Genomic DNA, 21,500 nt, shown 5'->3' on the forward strand with positions numbered 1-21,500 from the left:
AAGCTTGGGGGAGACGAGGAGACCCCCTTGTCCATCCCCTTCACTTTAGAGAGAAAGGAAATGAAGACTGGTTGAAACTTGCCCCTAACTGCTAGGCTCGCTGAAAGTTTGGCCAAAACTGGATCATTGGTTTACGATGGAATTGTTGGTACGATCAATTATCTACTAGGATATATTCTTTATGGGACACATCCTGAATTTATAAAAAGTGGGAGCTTTCCACAAAGTGAGAAAACCTTAGGAATATAAAACCAAATGAATTCCTGCTACGAAAGTGGCCCCTCTAGCTGTGTGACCCTGGGCAAGTCACTTAACCCCAATTGCTGCAGAGAAAAAAATTGGCCCCAATGCCTGGGAAAAATGCTTCCTCCTGTTGGTTTCCTATCAGCTCTTCCAATTGCAGAAACTTTTCCATCCTCTTGATTTCTGAGGGTGGCCAGGGCAGAGTAAGGACACAGCCCCCCCCCCCCCCGGTCTGCTCTAGGTGGTCCTGAAGCCTGTGGCCAGAAATGGGCCCACGCCAGAAGCCGGACTCCCGGGCTTGGGCAGATGCAGTGCCCCCTGGGACTCGTGCTCAAGCTCGCGTACCACCCATGGAGCAGTAAGGATCAGTATTGGGATTGGTCGGGCACCAAGGAAAGGGGAGAGGGAAGTGGTCCAGTTCATTGCTTTTAATTAACTCCAGGATGCCAAGCACAAGCAGATGGAAGCAGGAAGGCACAAGTGGAGAAGGGGCACAGGGTAACCATTGGCCAGCCATGGTAGGGCAGAGTATAAACCGTAGTATAATATGTGGTTAAAGGGCCGAGGAGCAAGGGTGAAGGGGGGAAAGGGGAATGCTCATTTCCAGTTCTTGAAAAATTGCTTGAAGATGGGGCTCTCCCGACCTTGGGGCAGAATCTCTACCTGCAAAAACAGGGAGAGTGCATGGGCGCGTTGGCAGCGCTGCTCCTGGCCCTGATGGAGGGACCTCCCTCCCTGCCCGGCTCCCCGGCAGGCCTGGCCTCCAGAGGCAACCCTAAATCCTAGCAGGCTCGCTCAGAATCTGGGTTAAGCCCCAGCGGCGCTCTCCTCCCTTGGGGTTGGACATTTCTGGGCCGGGAGATGCTGCGGGAAGACCGGGGGACTGTGATTTAGAGAAAATGCTTTTAAGGCATCACTTGGGACGACCATCAGTTGGGAATCTGCAAATGAAGCTTCTGTGCTCATTAAGCGCCTCGCTGCCCTCCTCCCACTTGGGGCGACTGTCGGATTTGGGGCATTTCCTACTATGATGCCCTCGAGTTTGGAGTTTTCAGCAGCTAGAGGGGGCTTCCCCCGAAGTTACTCTGAGGCAGGGACTTGACTGTACCTAGCGGTTCCAAGGCTGAAAGGGAGATGATCCAGAGCCTGGGGGGGAGGGGTCCTCACCTGGGTATTGGGGGCATACTGCATCTGGGAAATGAAGTCTTCCGCCACCTTTAGAGCAGCTTGCCGTTCTTTCTCGTTGGCTTTTCTCCCTGCATCGGGGAAAAGATCAAATAAGGCTCAAGCCTTATGCCGGTGCTTTTAGGGGGTTCAGTCAGAACCTCGCCCAAGCAACAACTGCAGCTAACTTAGTTTAGGAAACTGAAGTGAACCCCACAACATTACCCCAAATGAGGCCATTCCAGGCCTAGACCCGCTAGGATGAACATTTTTTGGCAGGGGTTCCAGTCATAAGCACATTATGCGGTTTCCTGGGCTTCTGTCTATAACGAGAACAACGGCCACCTTTCAGATTGAGTCAACTAGCATTTATTAAGCACCTACTATGTGCCCGTCACTTTGCTAGGTGCTGTCATAGAAAAAGCATCGCAGACAATACAGAAGATGCAAGGAAGGGGAGCCAGGAATACGAACGATGGGCTATTGGCCGGGAGCCCCAGGGGCCGGCAGCGGAGAGCTCTGAACAGAGCCACTTTCCAAGGGGAGGGGGAAGCCCGTGTCCCGGAACTTGGGGTTCGTGAGACTAGGTTAGAGCCCGACTGTGAAGGGCTTGAACGGCAGGGCAGCCGAGCATTTCCCTCCCCGGCACAGCATGCCCTCCCTCTCCTGGGCTTCTCCAGTCCGTGCTTCATAATCAAATAGACGCTGGCAGGCAGACGTTAGCTGGCCTCCAAGGCAGCTCTAAAAGGGCCCGATTCCGCCCCTGCCTTTGCAGCTGTGCTGGACATTCCCGCTTGGATGGGCAGCACGTCAGAAGCCAACATAGTCCCTTCTACAAAACCAGAGCATTCCCCTCCTGGGCTTTTTCTCCTTCTGAAATTAATCTCGTTCTCTTCTTGATTCCTCTCACTCCCAATGATGTCTGTTCACTTACTAAAGACAGCTAAATGGCACAGTGAGACAGCACAGGGTCACCAATGGGAAGACCCGAATTCAAGCCTGACCCACATTTTCTGGCTGGGCAAGTCATCACCTCTGTCTGCTTCCTCCATACCTCCGACCTCTCGGAGTTATTTTGCAGATAAAATGTTTACCAAGTACTTTGCAAGCCTTAAAGCACTGGGTTAATGCTAACTAGTCTTAGCAAAATCCGTCCCTTCTTCTCAGCTTTTCTGGTACTCACCCTTTCTTCACAGGCTGCCCTCTGCCCTTAGCTAAGGCCCTGTCTTATTCATGTTTGCCATGGGAACAGTGGTTAAGAGCAGCCACTCTATACTAAGAAAAGGTGGGTGAGAAGGTTCTGAGTGACCGTCACAGTCTCCGGAGAATGAGGGGGACAGAAGCCAGAGTTCAGGGAACCACAGGGAGATCGGATGGGGAACTTGTCGGCAGCAGGTTTGCCCTCATTCAGGAAATCTAGCCACGAAAAAGCTGCAAGGCTGACGATAGGCTTGCTGGTTTTAAGGTGGATGCCGCCTGCCCTTCGCACAGTCCGATCTCCTCTCATCCATCTGCCTCTGAAATGCAGGACCGTACGATTCCTGACTGATGGCTGTCCCATTTCCCAAGCTGGTCCTCCACCTGACGTGATCCATACCTCGTCTCCCCCGCCAGCATTTTCAAAATACCAAACCGCATCGAATATAAAATTATATAGAACTCTTTTAACAAGTTCCTGTAAGTAATGCCTCCTTCATAACTTCTTGGCAGATTCCCTGTGCATCACCTGCATAAAGGAGCTGTTTTTATTTGTCTTAAACCTATCTTCTCACACATTCCTCCCAATCACACTGACCCATTTACTCTAATGTATACACAACATCCACACCACACGTGTCTCCCATTTCAGTGATCTTCTACTGACCATCCCATGCCTGGAACACCTGCCTCCTTCCACCTCCTGCATTTCCCAAGAAAACTTAAACTCTGCCTTTTGCAAGTGGCCTTTCTCAGCTCCACCATTGCCTGCCGCTCCCATTGTCCATCTCTTGTGGATCCCCGACTGTTCTCTACCCTAACAGAGTATAAAAGCTCCTCAAGGGCAGGAACTATTTTTGCCTTCTTTGTATCTTGTATCTGGCACATAGTAAGCACTTAATAAATGCTCGTTAACTTGATTTGGAGTATACCGCCAAGTTTTTCAAGTGACGTTTGATACGACGAATCTTAGGATGCAGATGTGAAGACCTTTCCAGGTTATCATGTTCCCACTCTAACCTGTGCCTGCCTGAAACTTTTCTGTAGTGTGGTGAAAAGCACTAAAATTCTATGGCTCTCTTGCTGTCTGATGTAAATGTTTTTCTAAAAGTTCTAGTTTTTCCACCTATTAAAAATCCATCGATTTTCATCTATTATTGAAGCATTCCATGGGGACTCTGGTGTAAGCTACAAAAGAGACTCGTGGCTCAAGTTGGGGCTGATGGTTCTGGCACCAGCTCTGCAGTCTCCAGTCTCTTCCCAATCCCAGACCACCAATAAAATGTGCTGGGGTGAGGGGGCCCCCCAAAAAGCAAATCCCCAAGAGAAAAAAATGACTTAAAACACACAAGAAAATTAGAAATCAATCAATATTAAAAGTAAGCAAAGCAGAGGATTGATATGTTTTTGTTTTTAAATACCGACTGCAACAAGCTAATAACTGAATCTTACAAAAGCACATTAAGATCTACTGGGCACATCCTGACAGCTCTTAATCCTCGGAGCAACTTCAGGAAATTGGAACCGACCGGCTTAGAGAGAGTAAGGAGATAGTGCGGAACACAATGCTAGGAGGAAATAGGAGACTGAAGTGTGTCAGTCCAGGATAAACTCAAATTAGATTTAAAGACACCAAAAAGGGCTGGGAAGAAATAGAGAAGAGTGATCAATATACGAACTTATAGTCTAGGAAAACTCCAAGAATCCTTAAAAATAACCAGCAGATGTCACAGCACAAAGCTGAATTGTATACAAGGCAGAGCCCCTCTAAGGAGAGGTCCCAAGTATACATATATTGTATTTAACTTATATTTTAACATATTTAACATGTATCGGTCAACCTGCCATCGGGGGAAGGGATGGGGGAAGGAGGGGAACAAGGTTTGGCAATTGTCAATGCTGAAAAATTACCCCTGCATATATCTGGTAAATAAAACGCTGTAATAAAAAACAAGAGAGGTCCATAAATCCCTCTTCAATTCCCATTCAAGCTGTACGTACCCTTCCAGACATAGATCTTGCCACAGAGGCCATTGTCCAACACGAAGCAATCATCGTCAATCAATAGGTCAACTGCAAACGGACTAGAGTCCGCCATCTTTGACAGGTGCATCTTGCCGGTAGCATCAGAAACCTAGGAGATGGAAAAAGGCCGGGGTGAAAGGAAGCCAGCATGCTCTCTGCTCTACTTGACCAACCCCACAACATCACTTTCTGTAATCCTCCACCCAAATCATTCACTCTCTAGGGCACTCTATAATACATATCATAGATATTATAATATGTATGTTATATATAACAATATACAATATAGATATTATATATATATTATAGTATAGATAGAGATTATTATAGTAGCTGTAATATATAGCTCTACATGTTATATAATACATATCATAATAATAAAAGCTATATATATAATTATAATAATAATAAAAACCCAATAGAGTAATTTCAGAATTACAAAGTACATTATATACATGATCTACATTTCCTTATTCCCTATCCCTCCCTCCCCACCTGTTTCTCAACTCTGACGCAGACTATCTGAGGCACCAATCTCGGGGGATCACGGAGGCCAGGGGCTCTTAATCCGTCATGGATCATGGATTCTTTCGGCAGTCAGCTAAGACCTAGAGACTCTTTCTTATTTTTTTAGTCTTTTTTTAATTTTTAAGCGCAAGAAATAAAATGCATTAAATTACGAGAGAAGCCAAAAGTGAGTGAAAATGTCATTTTTTCCCCATCAAAAGTCAGGGGCCATCTGACATCTCTCCAGTGCGGATTCCACGTTAAGAACCTCTGATCCAGGAGGCAGGTGTGAGAGGGGGACGCCTAGTGGTGGAAATGGGAAAGAGCCTCTCCAGGTCTCTTCCAACTCTCCATCCATGACCCTGACTTCATTCCCAAGCTGGACAGTCTGTCCCCAGTTTAGTGGGAACACAGCCAGTGGAGAAAACAATTTATTCCTAATACGGCGGGCTAAGGACACCGCTCCCCCAAGAAATGAGTGCAATAGGGTGCGACTCAGCCCCTTCCCTTTAGGGAGACTGAAACCAGCCCCCTTCTTTTTCTGAACAGACCACTGAGCGCTGACCTCTCCAGCCAAAGCCACCCGCTTACTTTCTATTTTTGTTCTAATCCAAGAATGGCTAAGAAGGACGTTATTTTTTTACCCCTGACCATAGCTTGTGTGTGTGTGTGTGTGTATGTGTGTGAGTGTGAGTGTGTGTGTATGTGTGTGTGCATGTGTGTGTATGTGTGTGTGGTGTGTGTGTGAGTGTGTGAGTGTGAGTGTGTGTATGTGTGTGTGCGTGTGTATGTGTGTGTGAGTGTGTGTGTATGTGTGTGTGGTGTGTGTGTGAGTATGTGTGTGTGTGTATGTGAGTGTGAGTGTGTGTGTATGTGTGTGAGTGTGAGTGTGAGTGTGTGTATGTGTGTGTGCGTGTGTATGTGTGTGTGAGTGTGTGTGTATGTGTGTGTGGTGTGTGTGTGAGTATGTGTGTGTGTATGTGTGTGAGTGTGTGTATGTGTGTGAGTGAGTGTGTGTGAGTGAGTGTGTGTGAGTGTGTGTGAGTGTGTGTGTGTGTGAGTGTGAGTGTGTGTATATGTGTGTGAGTGTGAGTGTGAGTGTGAGTATGTGTGTGTGTGTGGTGTGTGTGAGTATGTGTGTGTGTGTATGTGTGTGAGTGTGTGTGTGTGTGAGTGTGTATGTGTGAGTGTGAGTGTGTATGTGTGTGTGAGTGAGTGTGTGAGTGTGAGTGTGTGAGTGTGTGTATGTGTGTGTGAGTGTGTGAGTGTATGTGTGTGAGTGTGTGTGTGAGTGAGTGTGAGTGTGTGTGTGTGTGTGTGTGTGTGTGTGTGTGTGTGTGTGTGTGTGTGCACTCCTGTGCCTCTGGCTCTTTACATGTGAAACATTTGTTGAACAAACGTTCTTAGTCCCTCTGACCACCAGAACGTCCCATCAGGCCTCTTGTCCCTCTACACACAGTTTCCCAAACTGAGAGTCCGGACACCGTCCACACTCCCAACCCTGGCATCTCACCTTGTACAGGGCAGCAGCCTGCGCATTAGTCTGGTCAGCCCGGAGGTCTTCCTCGGGATTTCCCTCCTTCAGGGTTGGCTTTGACCCCAGGACCTGCAAAGAACAGGACTTCACGCGCCTCTCCAAGCTTCTGTACCCCCCACGCCACATTGGACCCCCCCAGGCTACGATTCTCTTCCTTCCCATGGTCCGATCCACCCAAGGGCCCCCTTTTGCTTATTCCTTCCCCAAACTCGCCTCCCTCCCTCCCTGCCCTTCCCTCCTGGCATTCCCACCAAACCTGGATCATTTCCGGCGGCTCTTCCCCGTCGGTGACAATCTCCATTTGAGCTTTTCCCCGCCGTTCACTGTCCCTGATGGCCAGAGCCAGATCCTGGGCTTTGTTTCGTTCCAGAATATTGGATTTGCTCCCGCACCAGACAAAGATGGTCTGAGGAGGAGGAGGTAGAGTGAGGAGCGAATGCCTCGGGTCCCCAGTCCTCATGTCCTCCTTCCCCCTCCGCAGGGCAGATACAGCCTGGGATCTGAAGGGACCTGCCCTCTCCTCCCACTAGCAGCAACACCTTCTGGCCAGCTAGGCCAGCCCCCAAGGGAACGAGAGCTCTGCCAAGGTGGAAAGAGGCCCCTCTTGCCCCAGAAAGACACCCAAGGGCACTTGGCCAGAGAACTGATGCACCCACTTTTTACAGGCGTCCTCCAAAGGGATGAGAATTTTATTGAATGTATAAAGATAATGTTTATCAACAGAATTTGATTGGAGAGAGAAAAGATGATTTGAGGGGGAAGTGATCATTGCCTTCAAGATCAGAAAGACAGTTATGGGAAGGAGAATGTGACCTGCTGAAGCAGAGGAGAGAACCCATAAAGGCGGCTTTCAGCCCAACATAAGGGAATAAAATCCACGATAATGATGCTGCCCCAGAAGGAACAGGCTGCTATCCCAAATACTGAGCTCCCTCCCGGTCACACTAGCTTATTAAACATCTCTTAAAATGTGGCACTCCAAACTACTCCGGAGGTGGTCAGACAAACACAGGACATCGGGGGCCACAGCGTGGGCTCTGGCTCTGGGGGAGAGGCCCCTGTTTTGTCACTAGCTTCCTTCCTTCCTTCCTTCCTTCCTTCCTTCCTTCCTTCCTTCCTTCCTTCCTTCCTTCCTTCCTTCCTTCCTTCCTTCCTCCCTCCCTCCCTCCCTCCCTCCCTCCCTCCCTTCCTTCCTTCCTTCCTTCCTTCCTTCCTTCTTACCTTCTGAGCTCAAATCCAACCTCAGACATTTACTTAGCTGTATGACCATGGATTGTGCCCAAAGAGTTATTAAACTGCCTATACCTTTGACCTAGCAATAACCTACTACTAAGTTCACTTCCAAAGATGATCAAGGTGGGCAGCTAGGTGGCGCAGTAGATAGAGCACCGGCCCTAAAGTCAGGAGGACCTGAGTTCAAATCTGCCTTCAGACACTTAACACTTCCTGGCTGTGTGACCCTGGGCAAGTCATTTAACACCAATTGCCTCAGCAAAAAGAAAAAAAGAAAAAAAAAGAAAAGAAAAGAAAGAGAGAGAGAGAAAAGAAAAGAAGATGAAAAACAAAGATGGTCAGGGAAAAAAGGAAGAGAACATATCCGTCCTGAAATGTTTATAACAGCTCTCTTTGTGACTGCAAAGAATTGGAAACTGCAGGGATGCCCATCAATTAGGAAATGACTGAATAAATCATGGTGTATGATTGTGATGTAATACTACTGTGTCATAAGAAATGGTGAATTCAACAAACTTAGAAAAACATGGACAGACTCGCAAAATTATGAAGAGTGAAATGAGCAGAAGAGAGAGAATGTTGTGTTCCATAGAAACAATATTGTTTTAAGAACAACTTTAAATGTCTGTCTTTTTAACTATTATAACTATCTAAATTAACTACAAAAGATATATGAAGACACCATTTGCATCCAGAGGAAAAACTGATAAACAGAATTGTGTATAAAACAGTTTTACATATATGTGTACATCTTTACATATTTGTGTCTAATGGTGTCTAGGGGAGGGGAGGGAAGAAAAAAGAAAAAAAAAAAGGAAATTACATAATAACTTTATATATTTAAAAGATATAGCAAGTTGTTTATAATAGATTTGCAGTTTCATGTACTATTAACTTTTTTTCTATTCTATTATGTTATGGAAATGCTTACTTTATTTCTTAAATTCAGAATAAAATAAATTTTAAAAAAAGAAAAGAAAGGACAGGATTTTTCCTGTATAAAGTAACAGAAAGAAAAAAAGGCAACTATATCTCAAGTAGAGAAGGAAGGTGCTACAGTAAACAGTTAAGGCCTTTGCAGAAACCCACCGACTGCTCTTCTCTTTAAATCACAGAACTCTTCCCACCACCGAAAGCAGTCAAACAAAATTTATCAGCAATACCCACTGCAGAAGACTGGCCCTCAGAAACCCCCCAGTTGCTCAGCTATGTGTATGATGGGATCTGTTTAGCCAGTCAAGATCATGGGAAACTTTTCTGAGTTAAAATTTGACTCCGAACAAGCCAAAGCAACATTTTAGCTCAATTAGTAATGGCTATTAGAACGAGGAAATAAGATTATCTTTGTTGACTTATTGGGTCCCTGCCAATTTCCCATTCTCTGGTTTGTTTCCTTGGAGTAGAATGCACTTTGAAAAGAAAGTAATTGTCCAAATTGTTTAAAAATGAGACTGCTTCTTCCTCAGGGAGAGGGGAGTGTGCATGTTGGGGATGGGAGTGGAGATGCTAAGGCCATTTACTCCCTGCGGCAAATGAAATCCTAAGGAATAAATTCTACTTTCTCAAGCAAGTTTTCCGCTGATGCAAAGTCCCAAGAGGGAAAAATTCTGTTTTGTGACAAATTATGTATTTCTAGTTGAGGCTTCTGTAGGAAAGTTCATTCTAGAAAGTACCCCAAATGTGATGGGTGTGGATAAGTACTAAGTGCATCATTAGACCTGGCAGATCTGTATATATGGAAGCTGACAAGATTAGATTTCCATGCCTCTGTTGGGTTTCCTTGTACTTGTAAGGTCCAGTACAGGCTGTCTCCCAGACTAAAACTGTCTCCCATGGCTAATTCTGGCTCTTCTCCCAATTAATGTCTACATTTCTTTTATCATAATTATATTCTTCCCAAAATTTCTATATTTCCTAAATTCCTAATTAGTTTTTACATTTTGCATTCATTTCTCAAAAGAAAAACAAATTTGCCTGCTCCGTGGAGTTCTGGAAAAATAGGATCTTATATGTTGTTAATAAGACTTTATTACCTGCTTTAGAGATGTCTCAGCTCACTAAAAATATACTTTTAGTTAAATAATCCCAATGGCTGAGACCCCTGTACAAGATGTTAATAGGAGCCTAATACTTTTAAAGATTGTTATTCAGGGCCGTCCAACTCTTCATGACCCCAGTTGGGGTTTTCTTGGCAAGGATACTAGCGTGGTTTGCCATTTTCTTCTCCAACTCAGGTTTACATATGAGGAAACTGAGTTAACTGAATTGACCAGGGTTACACGGCTAGTAAATGCTTGAGGACAGATTTGAATTTAGAGCTTACTAACTCCAGGCCAGCACTCTAACCACTAAGCCACTTGGCTGAACTTTAAAGATATTCCCTAGACTAACACTGCTCTTCCCCTCAATAAGACTTCATTGTTTTCTTTCCTCAACATTTGCTTTGTGCTTTATTCAGCCCTGCTCTCTTTGTCAATGGCTTTCAGATAGCAATATCTATTTATTGGTTTGAGTGATCGCCTTTAGGCTGATAACTCTGAAACGGAGAATAATAATAAATGACATTTATGTTCGTTATTTCATTTTATCTCCATCAAAAACAGTAAGTACAAACCACTTTGTATCATCCCCATTGAAATCTTGATATTATCCCTTGTGTGCAAATGAGGAAATGAGGCCCAGAAAGATAGAGTGACTTATCAGGCAATTTCTCATCCCAGCCCCAAATAACTAGTTCCTAAATATTTCTATTTAATTGTCTCCCTACTACCGCAAAGTCAATACAATAAGAATATAATTCAGGATTATACATTTAAAGGAAAATAACTCCTTCCATAAATACACACACACACACACACACACACACACAATCTGTCTTTTGCAGCTCATTTCCCCGTTAGAGCAACCTTTGGTGGTCCCTTTAACCCAATTTCTCCTGTTAAAATTATATATTTTGAATCCTCCCCGATGTTCTGCCAGGCACATGACAGTGTTCTAGTTTGTCTTGTTTTCCTTTTCTGTTTTTCTTTTTTTATTCAGTTTTTTTTAATAAAATAAAAACTACTAAAAGGAATAAGCACCCATACGGTGGTCTGCTTCTCCTCCTTCTAGAAGCACCTCCAGCACTCCCTGGAGCCCTTACTTTGAGCCGTGGCAGGGAAGATTTTTGCTTGAGCTGCCCAGGTCTGACTCACAAAAGGGTGGACACAGCCTTGAGGGGGCTTTCTACACTGGCCGCAATTCAGCAGAGAACCAGAAGGAGGCAGATGAGCTCGCCGCAGAGCAATGGAGGGATCCAGATCTCAAGGCTGAATTTTGACTGGTTCCATTTATACTAAGCAGAAACTCCCCGGAGCCCGCTTGGCACTTGGGTGAGAATTGACGTCCTTCCCCCTCATCATGCCGCAGACCCCCGGCCTAAGGAAATGATGCTGGAGTCTCACCCAGCAATAGTGGTGGGGCAAGATGGCGCTGCCCGGGTCTGCCCTTCATCATGTAGCCAACAAGTTGGTTAGGGCGGCTCTCGCCCCCGTGGCAGCCCTCGCCCTCTCTCCACCACAAACACAGCTCGCTAAGTTTTGCGGGAATCATTCCCGGTGGCGCAGCCCTTGTCAACTCACGTGGCCCAGGTCCAGAATGAAGCAGTCCCCGGTGTTGAAGCTGCCCCAGCTCAGGGCCCGCTCGGTGGCTCGGATGTTCTTCTTGCCTTTGACCTGGTAGAGTCTTTGGACGGGGCCTGAGGGAGCTCCGGACGCGGCCCGGTGAAATGCGGACTCCACGCCGCCCTCCTAGAGCACAGAACAGATGGTGGAGGCCGACTGAGCTAAGGCTCCCACTTTGGGAGACAGACTGACAAGCACCCAGAGAACAAATGCCCTGAGGCCCCCTACCCATCACTCTGTGAGAGCCTGGAGGAGGAAATGGAGATGAAACAAATCCCCGAAACCCACTGGGGCTGCTGTTTAGGAAGGATGGGAAGTCTGGCCTTCCGGACCTGAATGTCAAACTGGCAGAGATGGGCACACAGGCGGTCAGTGAGAACGGCCCCTGGGCCACTGGCCTGGCATTCATCTGTGAGTCACCCCGAGAGCAGAGCCATTGGGGGCCCTGTAGCAGCCTGGGCTCTGACCTGGTACTGGAGGCCCCGAGGGAAGTAGCTCATGAAGCGGTCCGACTCGTTGCCCTGGACCTCCCGGTGCTGCACGGCCCGCTCCCCCAGCAAGGAGTTGAGGTGCACAGATAGCACTGCGCAGGCTCCTTGCTCATCTCGGGATGACTGCTGGCCTGGGAGAGGAGAAAAGGGGAGGAGGAACCAGGGAGGGAGGCTTTGGGGTCCCCATTAGCATCCATCGGTCCCCCTCTGCCACTCCCAGAGCCTGCCCTTCCCTGGCTCCGCCTCTTGCCTCAGATTTTGCCCCCTTAGTGCCACCCCCTTCGCCTCATCCCATGCCTGTTCTCTGGGCTCCAACTCCACTGACCGATCCAGAGGTGCAGATGGGACTGCTCTTCAGGGCCATTGTGCAGGACAAGGTAGGAGTCCCCAGAGAAGAAGATCCCGCGGTTCTCAGGGGGCACAGGCACAGGCTTCAGCTTTTCCACCCTCCACACGTGAAGGCCTGGCTCCTGCACTGTAGATTCAAATGGAGAAGCACTGCCAGGAGGGAAGTGGGGAAGAGACTTAGTGGGGAGCCGGAGGAGCATGGAAGGTGAAGAAAAGGGAGGGGGTCCAAGGAAGACTGGGAAGCCTTCAGCAAGGAGCAAGGATGGGGAACAATGGGTAGGGATAAGATGACTGCTGTGAGGGACACCTAGGGATATGACCCAGGTTCCGACATATCCAACCCTCTGACCCTCCAGAGGATCAAAGAGATAGACTGGGCAGAGAGGAAAGACTGAGACCAAAGTCCAGAGAAGGAGCTGAAGGGGACGTAGAGGTCTCATCCAGTCCAGCTCCCTCACTTTACAGACAAGGAAACTGAGTCACAGAGAACTAAGTCCTTCCCTTCCCAGAGCCCATTAATGTCTGAGACAAGATGCGGACCCAAGTCTCTCCTAAATTCTCTTTGCTGAGCTCACAAGACAGAAGCCAGTGCAGTCCCTCATTGTTTCCCTCTCCCCACCGGAACATGTGCTAGGGTCAGGATTCTTTCTTAAGACATAGTTTAACAAAACACTGACTAGCTGTGTGACCTTTAACCCCAACTACCTAGCCAAAAAAAGGCAGGGTTTAAACAAGTTAGGGTTAAGGACAGTTAAGACCCTGGATCAGGAGACTGGACCAGGAGGAAAGGCGGAGCAAGCCTGGGGTAGGCCCAGTACCTCTTGGGGATGGATCCATACATGGCTGCTGGAGTACCTAGAAAGATGAGATAGAAGAGGTGGTTAGAATTCTCTCCCCAGCTGGGTACCTCGGATAGCTCCTCTTGTTCCCTCTCTGATCTCCCAGTTCTCCCTTCTTCATCCCTTTCTTTATTCCCTCACACTTCTATCATCTCTATCCAAGAGGTCCCAAATTCTCTCAGTCCACTTGTGCGTCAAATGCCAAGCAGAGAGCTTTGGACTTTTCCTGAAGGCAACGGAGACCCCAGAACTGTCAGCAACCATGAGAACTGATGAAAAGCCATCGATCCCGCCCTGTTCCAGCCTGAGCTCTATCAGTCCAAACGGACTTCAGTCGGACAGCATGGGGAAACTGCTGCAAATGAAATACTTCAGACAAGAGGAGAAATTCCAATAGAGGAAAAGGGGATACCAAGGAACTCATTAATCAGTTTAGATTTTAGAAAGCTATATGCAATAAGAAGAGATCAAAAACTTAGGTCAATCCATGAGTCTTTCAGCAACAGAGCCTGGATCTGAGGGTAAAAACCAAACGTCGATCCTGTCATTTACATTGGATTCCCTCCTGACATTGGTTCTATTTTGAATTTTCTATAACCCGAAGCTCAAAAGTTCGGGCTTCTCTTACAGTTAGATGCCAAAGCAGCTTTCCCATCAATCACTTTTAATTAAAGAAAAACTGAGCTAAGTCTAGAGGTTCCTATTCTCATAAAACACATTATTTCTGAGGGAATTGTTAGTCAACAGCACCTGCAAACTGCTTTGTGCCAAGAAAATGTGTTATCCGGCATAACTTTACCTCCTGAGAAGCTCCAAGACGTCTGTGTTATCTTTGAGGGGCTGTAAGCTAATCAAGTCCCAATTAAAAACGATCTTATCTCATTCCCAGAAGAGTCCATAGCCTCAGGATGCAGGTGGATCCCATAAATCAATAAAGCATTTCTCCAAGATAGAGAGGGGTATCCTTGGCTCCCCAGGTATGTGTGAATGTTTTTTTCCTGACGTAACCAATTATATTGTCCCCACCCCCATAATGCTGTCCACTCTGTAATGAATTGTATTCTTCCTTTACTTAACCTTGTTCTATTCTTTATTCTAATCTTATAAAAATGAGCTCTTTACCTCTTTGGGGTAAACTGAGGCAACTTACAAGACCCGCTTTATTACCAGCGTTGTGCCCAGCTAATAAGCTGTTATCTTGCTTGGAGAATACGTGCCTCGTCTGCTTTGTTGGATCCTGATAGTTGGAGCCTTCTAATCCTGCCTCGGTTTGCTAACCACTTCTGATCTTACCTCAAGCTGCTAACTAGAGGTCATTGGGGAAAGAAAAAATGGGTTAAGAATGTGGTTTTGATTCAGATTCAGATTTGTATTTCTGAATGCCCATTTCCTGATCCAAATAATAATGACAATTTCACTCTTCAAAAAGTGAAAGACCCAACAAGGAGAAATAACTTTGATAGAATATTCATCCTAGCTTGGGGAGAGCAGATTTTAAAGTATTAGAGAAAAGATAGGTAGCCTCCCATACACTAAAATCTACAGTGAAAACCAGTCCAGACAGAAATGGAAAACTGTCGCAAATGAAAATTTTTAGACAAATGAGAAGCAAATTCCAATAAAGAAAAAAAAGGAGGGATTTTCCTCACAGGGATAACCAAGTAATTCATTAATCAATTTAGATTTTAGAAAGCTATATATAATAAGAAGAGAATAAAAACCTAGGTCAAATACTACAACCAATACTGGTATTTGACTATGAGAGTTAACAATCTATAAGCTACCCAAGTGGGAAGCAATGTCCCACTTGCAAATAAAGCATTGGGCAGCTTTCTTTCAGCAATGTGCTTAATGTATGTAGAAGAAACGAGTGGATTATGTCCAAACAAAATGTATCAATAAAAAAGAAATTCTAGAAAGCACCAACAAGTAATAGGGATTGAACTTTTAAATTGAGCCTGATCCTATGTCAGAGGCTTATAAATGAGCTCTAAATGAGCTGAAGCTGCTAAGCACACCCTGCGAACCTTTATTGGAGAAAGGATAAAAGGGAAATAGAATGATGACAAAGGACGATTGCAATAAAGCTAAGAAAGTTCATTTTGCTTTGGTCTGCTCTGCCAAGGAGAATCATCTTTGACATCATCAAGACAAAAGAAGTGACTGATGGCAAACTGATTTCCTTGAGAGCAGTGAGGTAGCTCACGGACAGGAAGACCTGAGTTCAAAGGTAGCCTCAAGATGCACGTGTAAAAAATATTGTACAGATTGAAAACTAAAAGAATACCCAGCCCTGGGGAATGGCTGAGCAACTTAAAGTAAATCTGTGATGGAAGGCTGCTAAAAGATAGAATGAAGAGGATGGTTTCAGATAAATCTGGGAAGACTTGTATGAACTGATGCAAAGTGAAGCAAGTAGAACCAGAAGATCAAGTTATGCAATAATAACAATGTAAAGACAAAAATAGCTTTGAAAGATTTGGGGACTCTGATCACATTTCCAGAGGGCTTATAATGAAACATATTGCCCACTTCTAGAGAGAGGATAAACTCAGAGTGCATGTGGATGGGTTTTTTTAGCCTTGGCTAATGTGGGCATTTATTTTGAATGACTATGCATGTTTGTAATGGGTTCTGTTTTTTTTTTTCTTTTTTTCTTGCCTTCTAAATGCATGGTAGGGAGGGGAAAACTTGGAACTGAAAATAAAATCAAATTGAATTTAAAAAAAATAACCTCAAAAACTTATTTACTAGCTATGTGACTTTAGGCAAATTATAAAATCTGTGTAAACCTTAATTTTCTCATCTATAAAATGAAGATAATTATAACATGTACCTCCAAGGGTTGTTGTGAGGATAAAATTATATTTATAAAGTAATTTGCAAACCTTAAGATGCTTTTGCAAACCTCAAGATTTAAGATGCCCTATAAATACTACCCATTATTATTTTTATCATAGTAAAAAGTTACTTAGCTGTCTTTGATGAGTTCATCTGACCTTTCCTTAGGCAGATGTGGCTGCTGAGCCATTTGTCAAGGTTAGTTGAAAGACCAGAGAGATAACACCATTACAAAACAGTCTTCACATAAATATAGAACTAAATAACTATAATTTTGAATCTATGCTATATTTGAAATGAGGATTTAATCAGAAATGCTACTAAGATTTTTTTATAAGAATAAAAGCCACTGCCCAATTAATAAATGATCAAAGGAGATGAATAGGCAGTTTCCAATTAGCAATAAAAATATTTTATAAATATGCTCTAAATCACTAATAATTACAGAAATGACCATTTAAAAACTCTGAGGTTCCACCTCATACTTAACAGATTAGAAAAGCTGACAAAAGAGGAAAATGAAGAATGATAGAAGATAAGAGGAAAACAGGGACCCTGATGACTTGTTGATGGAGCTGTGAACTGGTCCAGCCATTCTGGAGATGCCCCCCAAACTCTTAAATATCCAATAATATCACTACTAGGTCTATGCCCTAAAGAGATCAAAGGAAGAGTAAGCAGACCCATGTGTACAAAAATACTTTTGTGATGGCAAAGAATTGGATGCCATCAAGGGGGGAATGGCTGCACGAGTTATGGCACCTGTGACTGAATACATTCTGTGGTAAGAAATGATGAAAGGAATGATTTCAGAGAAACCTGGGAAGAGTTGCTGAACTGATACAAAGGGAAGCCAGTAATTTAGACCATAATTATAATACTGTAAAGGCAAAGTCTCTGAGAGACTTAGGAACTCTCATAAATACAAAGACTAACCACAATTCCAGAGCATCCATGATAAAACATGCTTTCCATCTAGATAGTTGATGGATTCAGATAGTTTTCTTTAAACTCAGATTGATTGTAAATGTTTTGCTTTCAGGGGAAGGGAAGGGAGGTTTTTGTTAGGAAAAAAAATAATTTAAAAAGAAAGACAATAGAGAACGGGTGAATTGCCACAATAATGGAAGGCAGATGTCCTCATTTTTTAAAAACTTTTTCTCTTCCTTGTCTTACAATATTATAAGGGGGCAATTTAGTGAACAGCCTACGAAGAAATGGGGATGGGGGAGCACAGCTCTCGGTAAGAATGAAGAAAAGAATACAGACTGACCTTTCACCTTTTCTGACAGGTTTAACTAGACCAGGGAAGGCTGTGGGTTGGAAGGCTGTGGCCGGTCTTCCTCACCACCAATATTTCCTATATTTACTCTCTTTTAGGGAGATGGATGGGTTTCCTTTAAGGGTCTTCTGCCTGCCTCTTCCCTCCCCCCAAACTTTCTCCCTCTCCCTAACTCAGCCTCCCACTTACCTCGGCCCCCCAAATACCACAACAGGTTATCTGAGTTCTGACTCCCCTCTCCCCCATCCATCCAATCTTTCCCACCTGAACCTCACTCTCCCGACCCAGCAGTTTAAGAGCCTCCCCTTGCTTTTGTTTCTGCTAAGTCTCTTCACCTTCCTCCTGCCCAACTCCCTCATTTCCTCCCCCCTCAAACCTCATCCCCACCCCAGTTCTGACCCCTCCCCCTGCCGCCCCTCAGATTTCTCCTCGTGTCACCTCCTGCTACACATGGCCTCCATCTGCGGCTTAGAGGAAGTCCTGGTTAGCGGTTTAGTTTCCTACTTCCTTTAAACGGAGCAAAGCAATAAAAACAGTGTGGACCCAAGGGTGGGTGGGTGGGGTCGTGGAGGAAGCAGTCTGGGGGGCGGGGACAGCCAGGTTGGAGGCAGGATGATGCAGGCAGAGGATTGAGAACAAAAGACTTAACAGTCCAGAAGACTGGGTCCAATTTCCACCTTGGATGCTTAAGGCCTCCTGACCCTAGCAAGTCCTCTAACTTCCCCCTTCCTCAGTTTCCTCATCTGTAAAATGGGAGACTTTAAAATCCCTTGAATCATATATTCAGGTTTGAAGGGACCCCACTTCATCTGCCCTTTGTTCAGGGGAAATTGGGGCCTACGAAAGAAAGGCAGCTTCCTCAATGAGTCCATTTTTGTCTTTGCCCACAGACTAGGGCCCAGCGGGGCGATCCAAGGTCAAGCAGAATTTGAATCCAGCACCTCTAGCTCTTGGTTCAGGGCTCTTTCCTCTCTCCCAGGTGCGAAGGACTGGACTGAGAAGCCCCGTGATCGACTGAGGAGATCCCTGCACCCAGCACCCCACTAACCCCTGTCATTCTGAGGGAAAAGCTCTGAAACGCCCCTGACCCTCAGACTCCCCTTCGGGAAAGCAGAAACACTCCTCACTGGGGTGGGTCCAGGCGAGCCAAACAAGAGGTGAACCCGAGGCTCAGCTCCCCCAGCCAGTGCAAATGCCAGCACCCAAATGTGATCTCACTTGATTATTTCAACCATTGTGGTGACGGAATCTCACCTGCTGCAATAATCCTGCCTCCGTCTCTCTCTGTCTCTTGTCTCTGTGTCTCTCTGCCTCTCCCTACTTCTGTCTCGGGATTTGTCTCTGCCTCTCCCTGTTGTCTGTCTCAGTGTTTCTTTCTTGCTGTCTCTTACCTCTGTCTGTGTCTCTGTCTCTAATCCCTCTGCCTGTGCCCCTGCCTCTCCCTGTCTTTGTCTCTCTCTGTCTCTTGTCTCTGTCTGTACAATCCCTGTGGGCTGCCTCCCCCTTCCAGAAGTCTAGCCCGCAGAGGGCACGGGCCTCCCGAAGTGCCTTTGCTTGATTTGGCGGCCAGGCCTCACTTCTTTAAAGAAGACACTGCAACGAGAGCCCCGGTACCCCAGCACCTCTGGTGGACCCAAACCCCGGGAGGGAGGCGCCCTTATTATCATCCCCATTTTACAGAGGAGTAAAGTCGGACTGAAAAGGGAGAAGGGACTTGCACAGATATTGGGTGGCCGGGCAGGCTTGGATCTCAGTCTCCTTCGGTTGTTTTCAGTCACATCTGACTCTTAAAGACCCCATTTGGGGCTTTCATGGCAAAGAGACTGGAGCGGTTTGCCATTTCCTTCTCCAGCTCATTTTCCAGATGAGGAAACTGAGGAAACAGGGTTAAGTGACTTGTCCAAGGTCACACAGCCAGTAAGTGTCTGAGGTCAGGTTTGAACTCACCAAGAGTCTTCTTAATCTCAAAGCCTAGCACTCCGTCCCTTACACCAGAGAGGTAGCGTTGTTATCGGTTATTTGGAGGGTAATCAAAGGCAACCAGACCCATTTGGGGCCCTGCATTTTGCTCAGAGGTATCAGAAGGGGGGCTGCGAAGGAAGAGAAGCAGGGTCCAGCCCTGGGTGCCCAGGAAGTCTGAGGGCTGAGCCTGGGGCTGGAGACACCAGACACAGGAAACCGGCGGCCTCTGCTCCAGATGTACCAGATGCTCCCACAGCTGCAGGACCAGCCGCAGCCTCGGCCTCGTCAAGCTTAGTCACTCACCCAGGGAGGGTGGCGGTGGGGCTTCTGCCTTCCCCTCCCCCACTCCCCCAGGCCACATCCTCCTTTCTCTCCCAGAATGCAGAGGGAACCGAGGCCCTACCCATGCCTCTCACTTTCCTCAGGTGTCCATCCTTCCCCCTTTCTTTTAGCCCTTTTTCCTGAGCAAGGTTAGTTTGGGGGAACTCTGGGAGCTAAGGAGGAAGCTCCCTCCCTTCTCTGCAGAAGCCGCTTTATTCTAGGGTTGGTTTGTTAAACTGCTTCTCTCCTTCCCTCCTTCTCTGTCTTTAGGTCTGGGTGTGTGTGTGTGTGTGTGTGTGTGTGTGTGTGTGTGTGTGTGTGTATCTCTCTGTCTCTCTCTGTCTCTCTCTTTGTCTCTTTGTCTCTTTCTCTCTCTCTCTGTCTCTGTCTCTCTGTCTCTCTATCTGTCTCTGTCTCTCTCTCTATCTCTCTCTGAGTGTCTATCTGCCTCTGTCTCTGTCTCTGTCTCTGCCTCTAAGTCTTTCTCTCTGTCTCTGAGTGTCTATCTCTCTCCCTCTGTCTGTCTGAGTATCTCTCTGTTTCTGTCTCTGAGTCTTTCTCTGTCTCTGTCTCTCCCAGCAGAGTTTACTTGGATATAGTCCTGCCTCGTAATACCAGAGAAACTGAGGCAGAGACTGATTTTTATCTTTAATGTGGAGCTTAAGCTAGTTAAAAAGATGAGACTCTTGTCCAAAGCATTCAGTGCAGATAAACTGAGGCAGGAACTTATATAGGGTTTTAGCTAACTGGGGTTTGCAAACAGAATACATAACCTGAGTATACAAGCTTATAAGGGAAACAAAGGCAGATAAAGGGGCAAGGACACTGGGAGGACAGACAAGCCACAATCCCAGGAAAGGATGATAAATTAATCCTGACAGAATAGGGGTCGAGATAAGGTTCTGGACAGGAGACATGGAGGCAAGGGGCAATATTCAAATAGAGGGAGAACTATCCTAGCAAGGATGGAGATAATGAACCTGGGGTTTATGACACAATGGTACATAAAGGTGGTCAGAGCTTCCAGATTCCCCCTCCCTCCCCGGGCTCTTTTGTTAAATTCTATTTCCACTCCTAAAAGCAAGGAAGGTGGGGGGTGACTATGATTTTTTATTCAGGCTTCAACAGCGTCTCCCCCATCCTGGCCTTGGGACCTTGTCTAAGTCCCTTAATTTCTAAATGCTCTAGTTAACTAAGACGAATTGTGCCGCTGTCACCATCCCTGCCCTGCCCCAAAGTATGGACCAGTTTCCTAACCAGAGAGTCCCCAAATCGGCCCTATCTTTCCTTTTTATTCTTCTTAAAACTCAGTGAGGGGAGAAGGAAAATATCCAGAAATGCTGATATAAAAACCAAAGGTAAAAATAAAAGCAAGAAAATAAAAATAGAAAGCCTTCTCCCAACCATGGGCTTCCCAAGCTTAGAGCACCTTAATGACGATTTCAGGGTCAAGTGGAATCAAGAAATTAACTTCTCTGGGACTCAGTTTCCCTATCTTTAAAAATGAGGGATTAAATTAAATTAAATTTTTAAAAATTTAATTTAATCCAAATTAAAACATCGATTGGGCCAATGGTCCCCAATTTGTGGGTCTCAAATTCCTGGGCATCCTCAAAGAAATGATAAGGGTGTCCCTCTGTAAAATAAATAAGCCAACAGTCGCTTTTCTACGTATGGCTGTTTTGCAAATGCAGGTGGATGCTGCTGTGGTGAATAAAATATAAATTCATAAAAAACCAAGTATGAACTCAGCAGCTTTTTTGCCTTTTAAAATTTTTCTGTATGTTTTACATGATTTCACATGTATTATGGGATATCTTTACTGCCTTCTTGATGGATGGAAGAAGG

At 45.7% G+C, this 21,500-nt stretch overlaps 1 protein-coding gene across 2 annotated transcripts in view; it reads right to left on the reverse strand.

Annotated features, from left to right (window-relative positions):
- Nucleotides 1–656: 656 nt before the first annotated feature.
- CAPG (capping actin protein, gelsolin like) overlaps nucleotides 657–21,500 on the reverse strand; it is a 37,830-nt gene continuing 16,986 nt past the window's right edge. For both annotated transcript variants that reach the window (XM_074285629.1, XM_074285628.1), the window contains exons 2-10: nucleotides 13,226–13,262; nucleotides 12,385–12,557; nucleotides 12,036–12,190; nucleotides 11,527–11,694; nucleotides 6,930–7,079; nucleotides 6,650–6,742; nucleotides 4,606–4,738; nucleotides 1,411–1,499; nucleotides 657–906 (exon numbers count right to left, since the gene is read on the reverse strand). In XM_074285629.1, coding sequence (XP_074141730.1) covers nucleotides 841–906; nucleotides 1,411–1,499; nucleotides 4,606–4,738; nucleotides 6,650–6,742; nucleotides 6,930–7,079; nucleotides 11,527–11,694; nucleotides 12,036–12,190; nucleotides 12,385–12,557; nucleotides 13,226–13,248 — 1,050 coding nt within the window. In that variant the 5' untranslated portion in view covers nucleotides 13,249–13,262 and the 3' untranslated portion in view covers nucleotides 657–840. The remainder of the gene's footprint in view (nucleotides 907–1,410; nucleotides 1,500–4,605; nucleotides 4,739–6,649; nucleotides 6,743–6,929; nucleotides 7,080–11,526; nucleotides 11,695–12,035; nucleotides 12,191–12,384; nucleotides 12,558–13,225; nucleotides 13,263–21,500) is intronic.

This window comes from Sminthopsis crassicaudata, chromosome 2 (genome assembly GCF_048593235.1).
Source record: "Sminthopsis crassicaudata isolate SCR6 chromosome 2, ASM4859323v1, whole genome shotgun sequence".
NCBI classification, from domain to species: domain Eukaryota; kingdom Metazoa; phylum Chordata; class Mammalia; order Dasyuromorphia; family Dasyuridae; genus Sminthopsis; species Sminthopsis crassicaudata.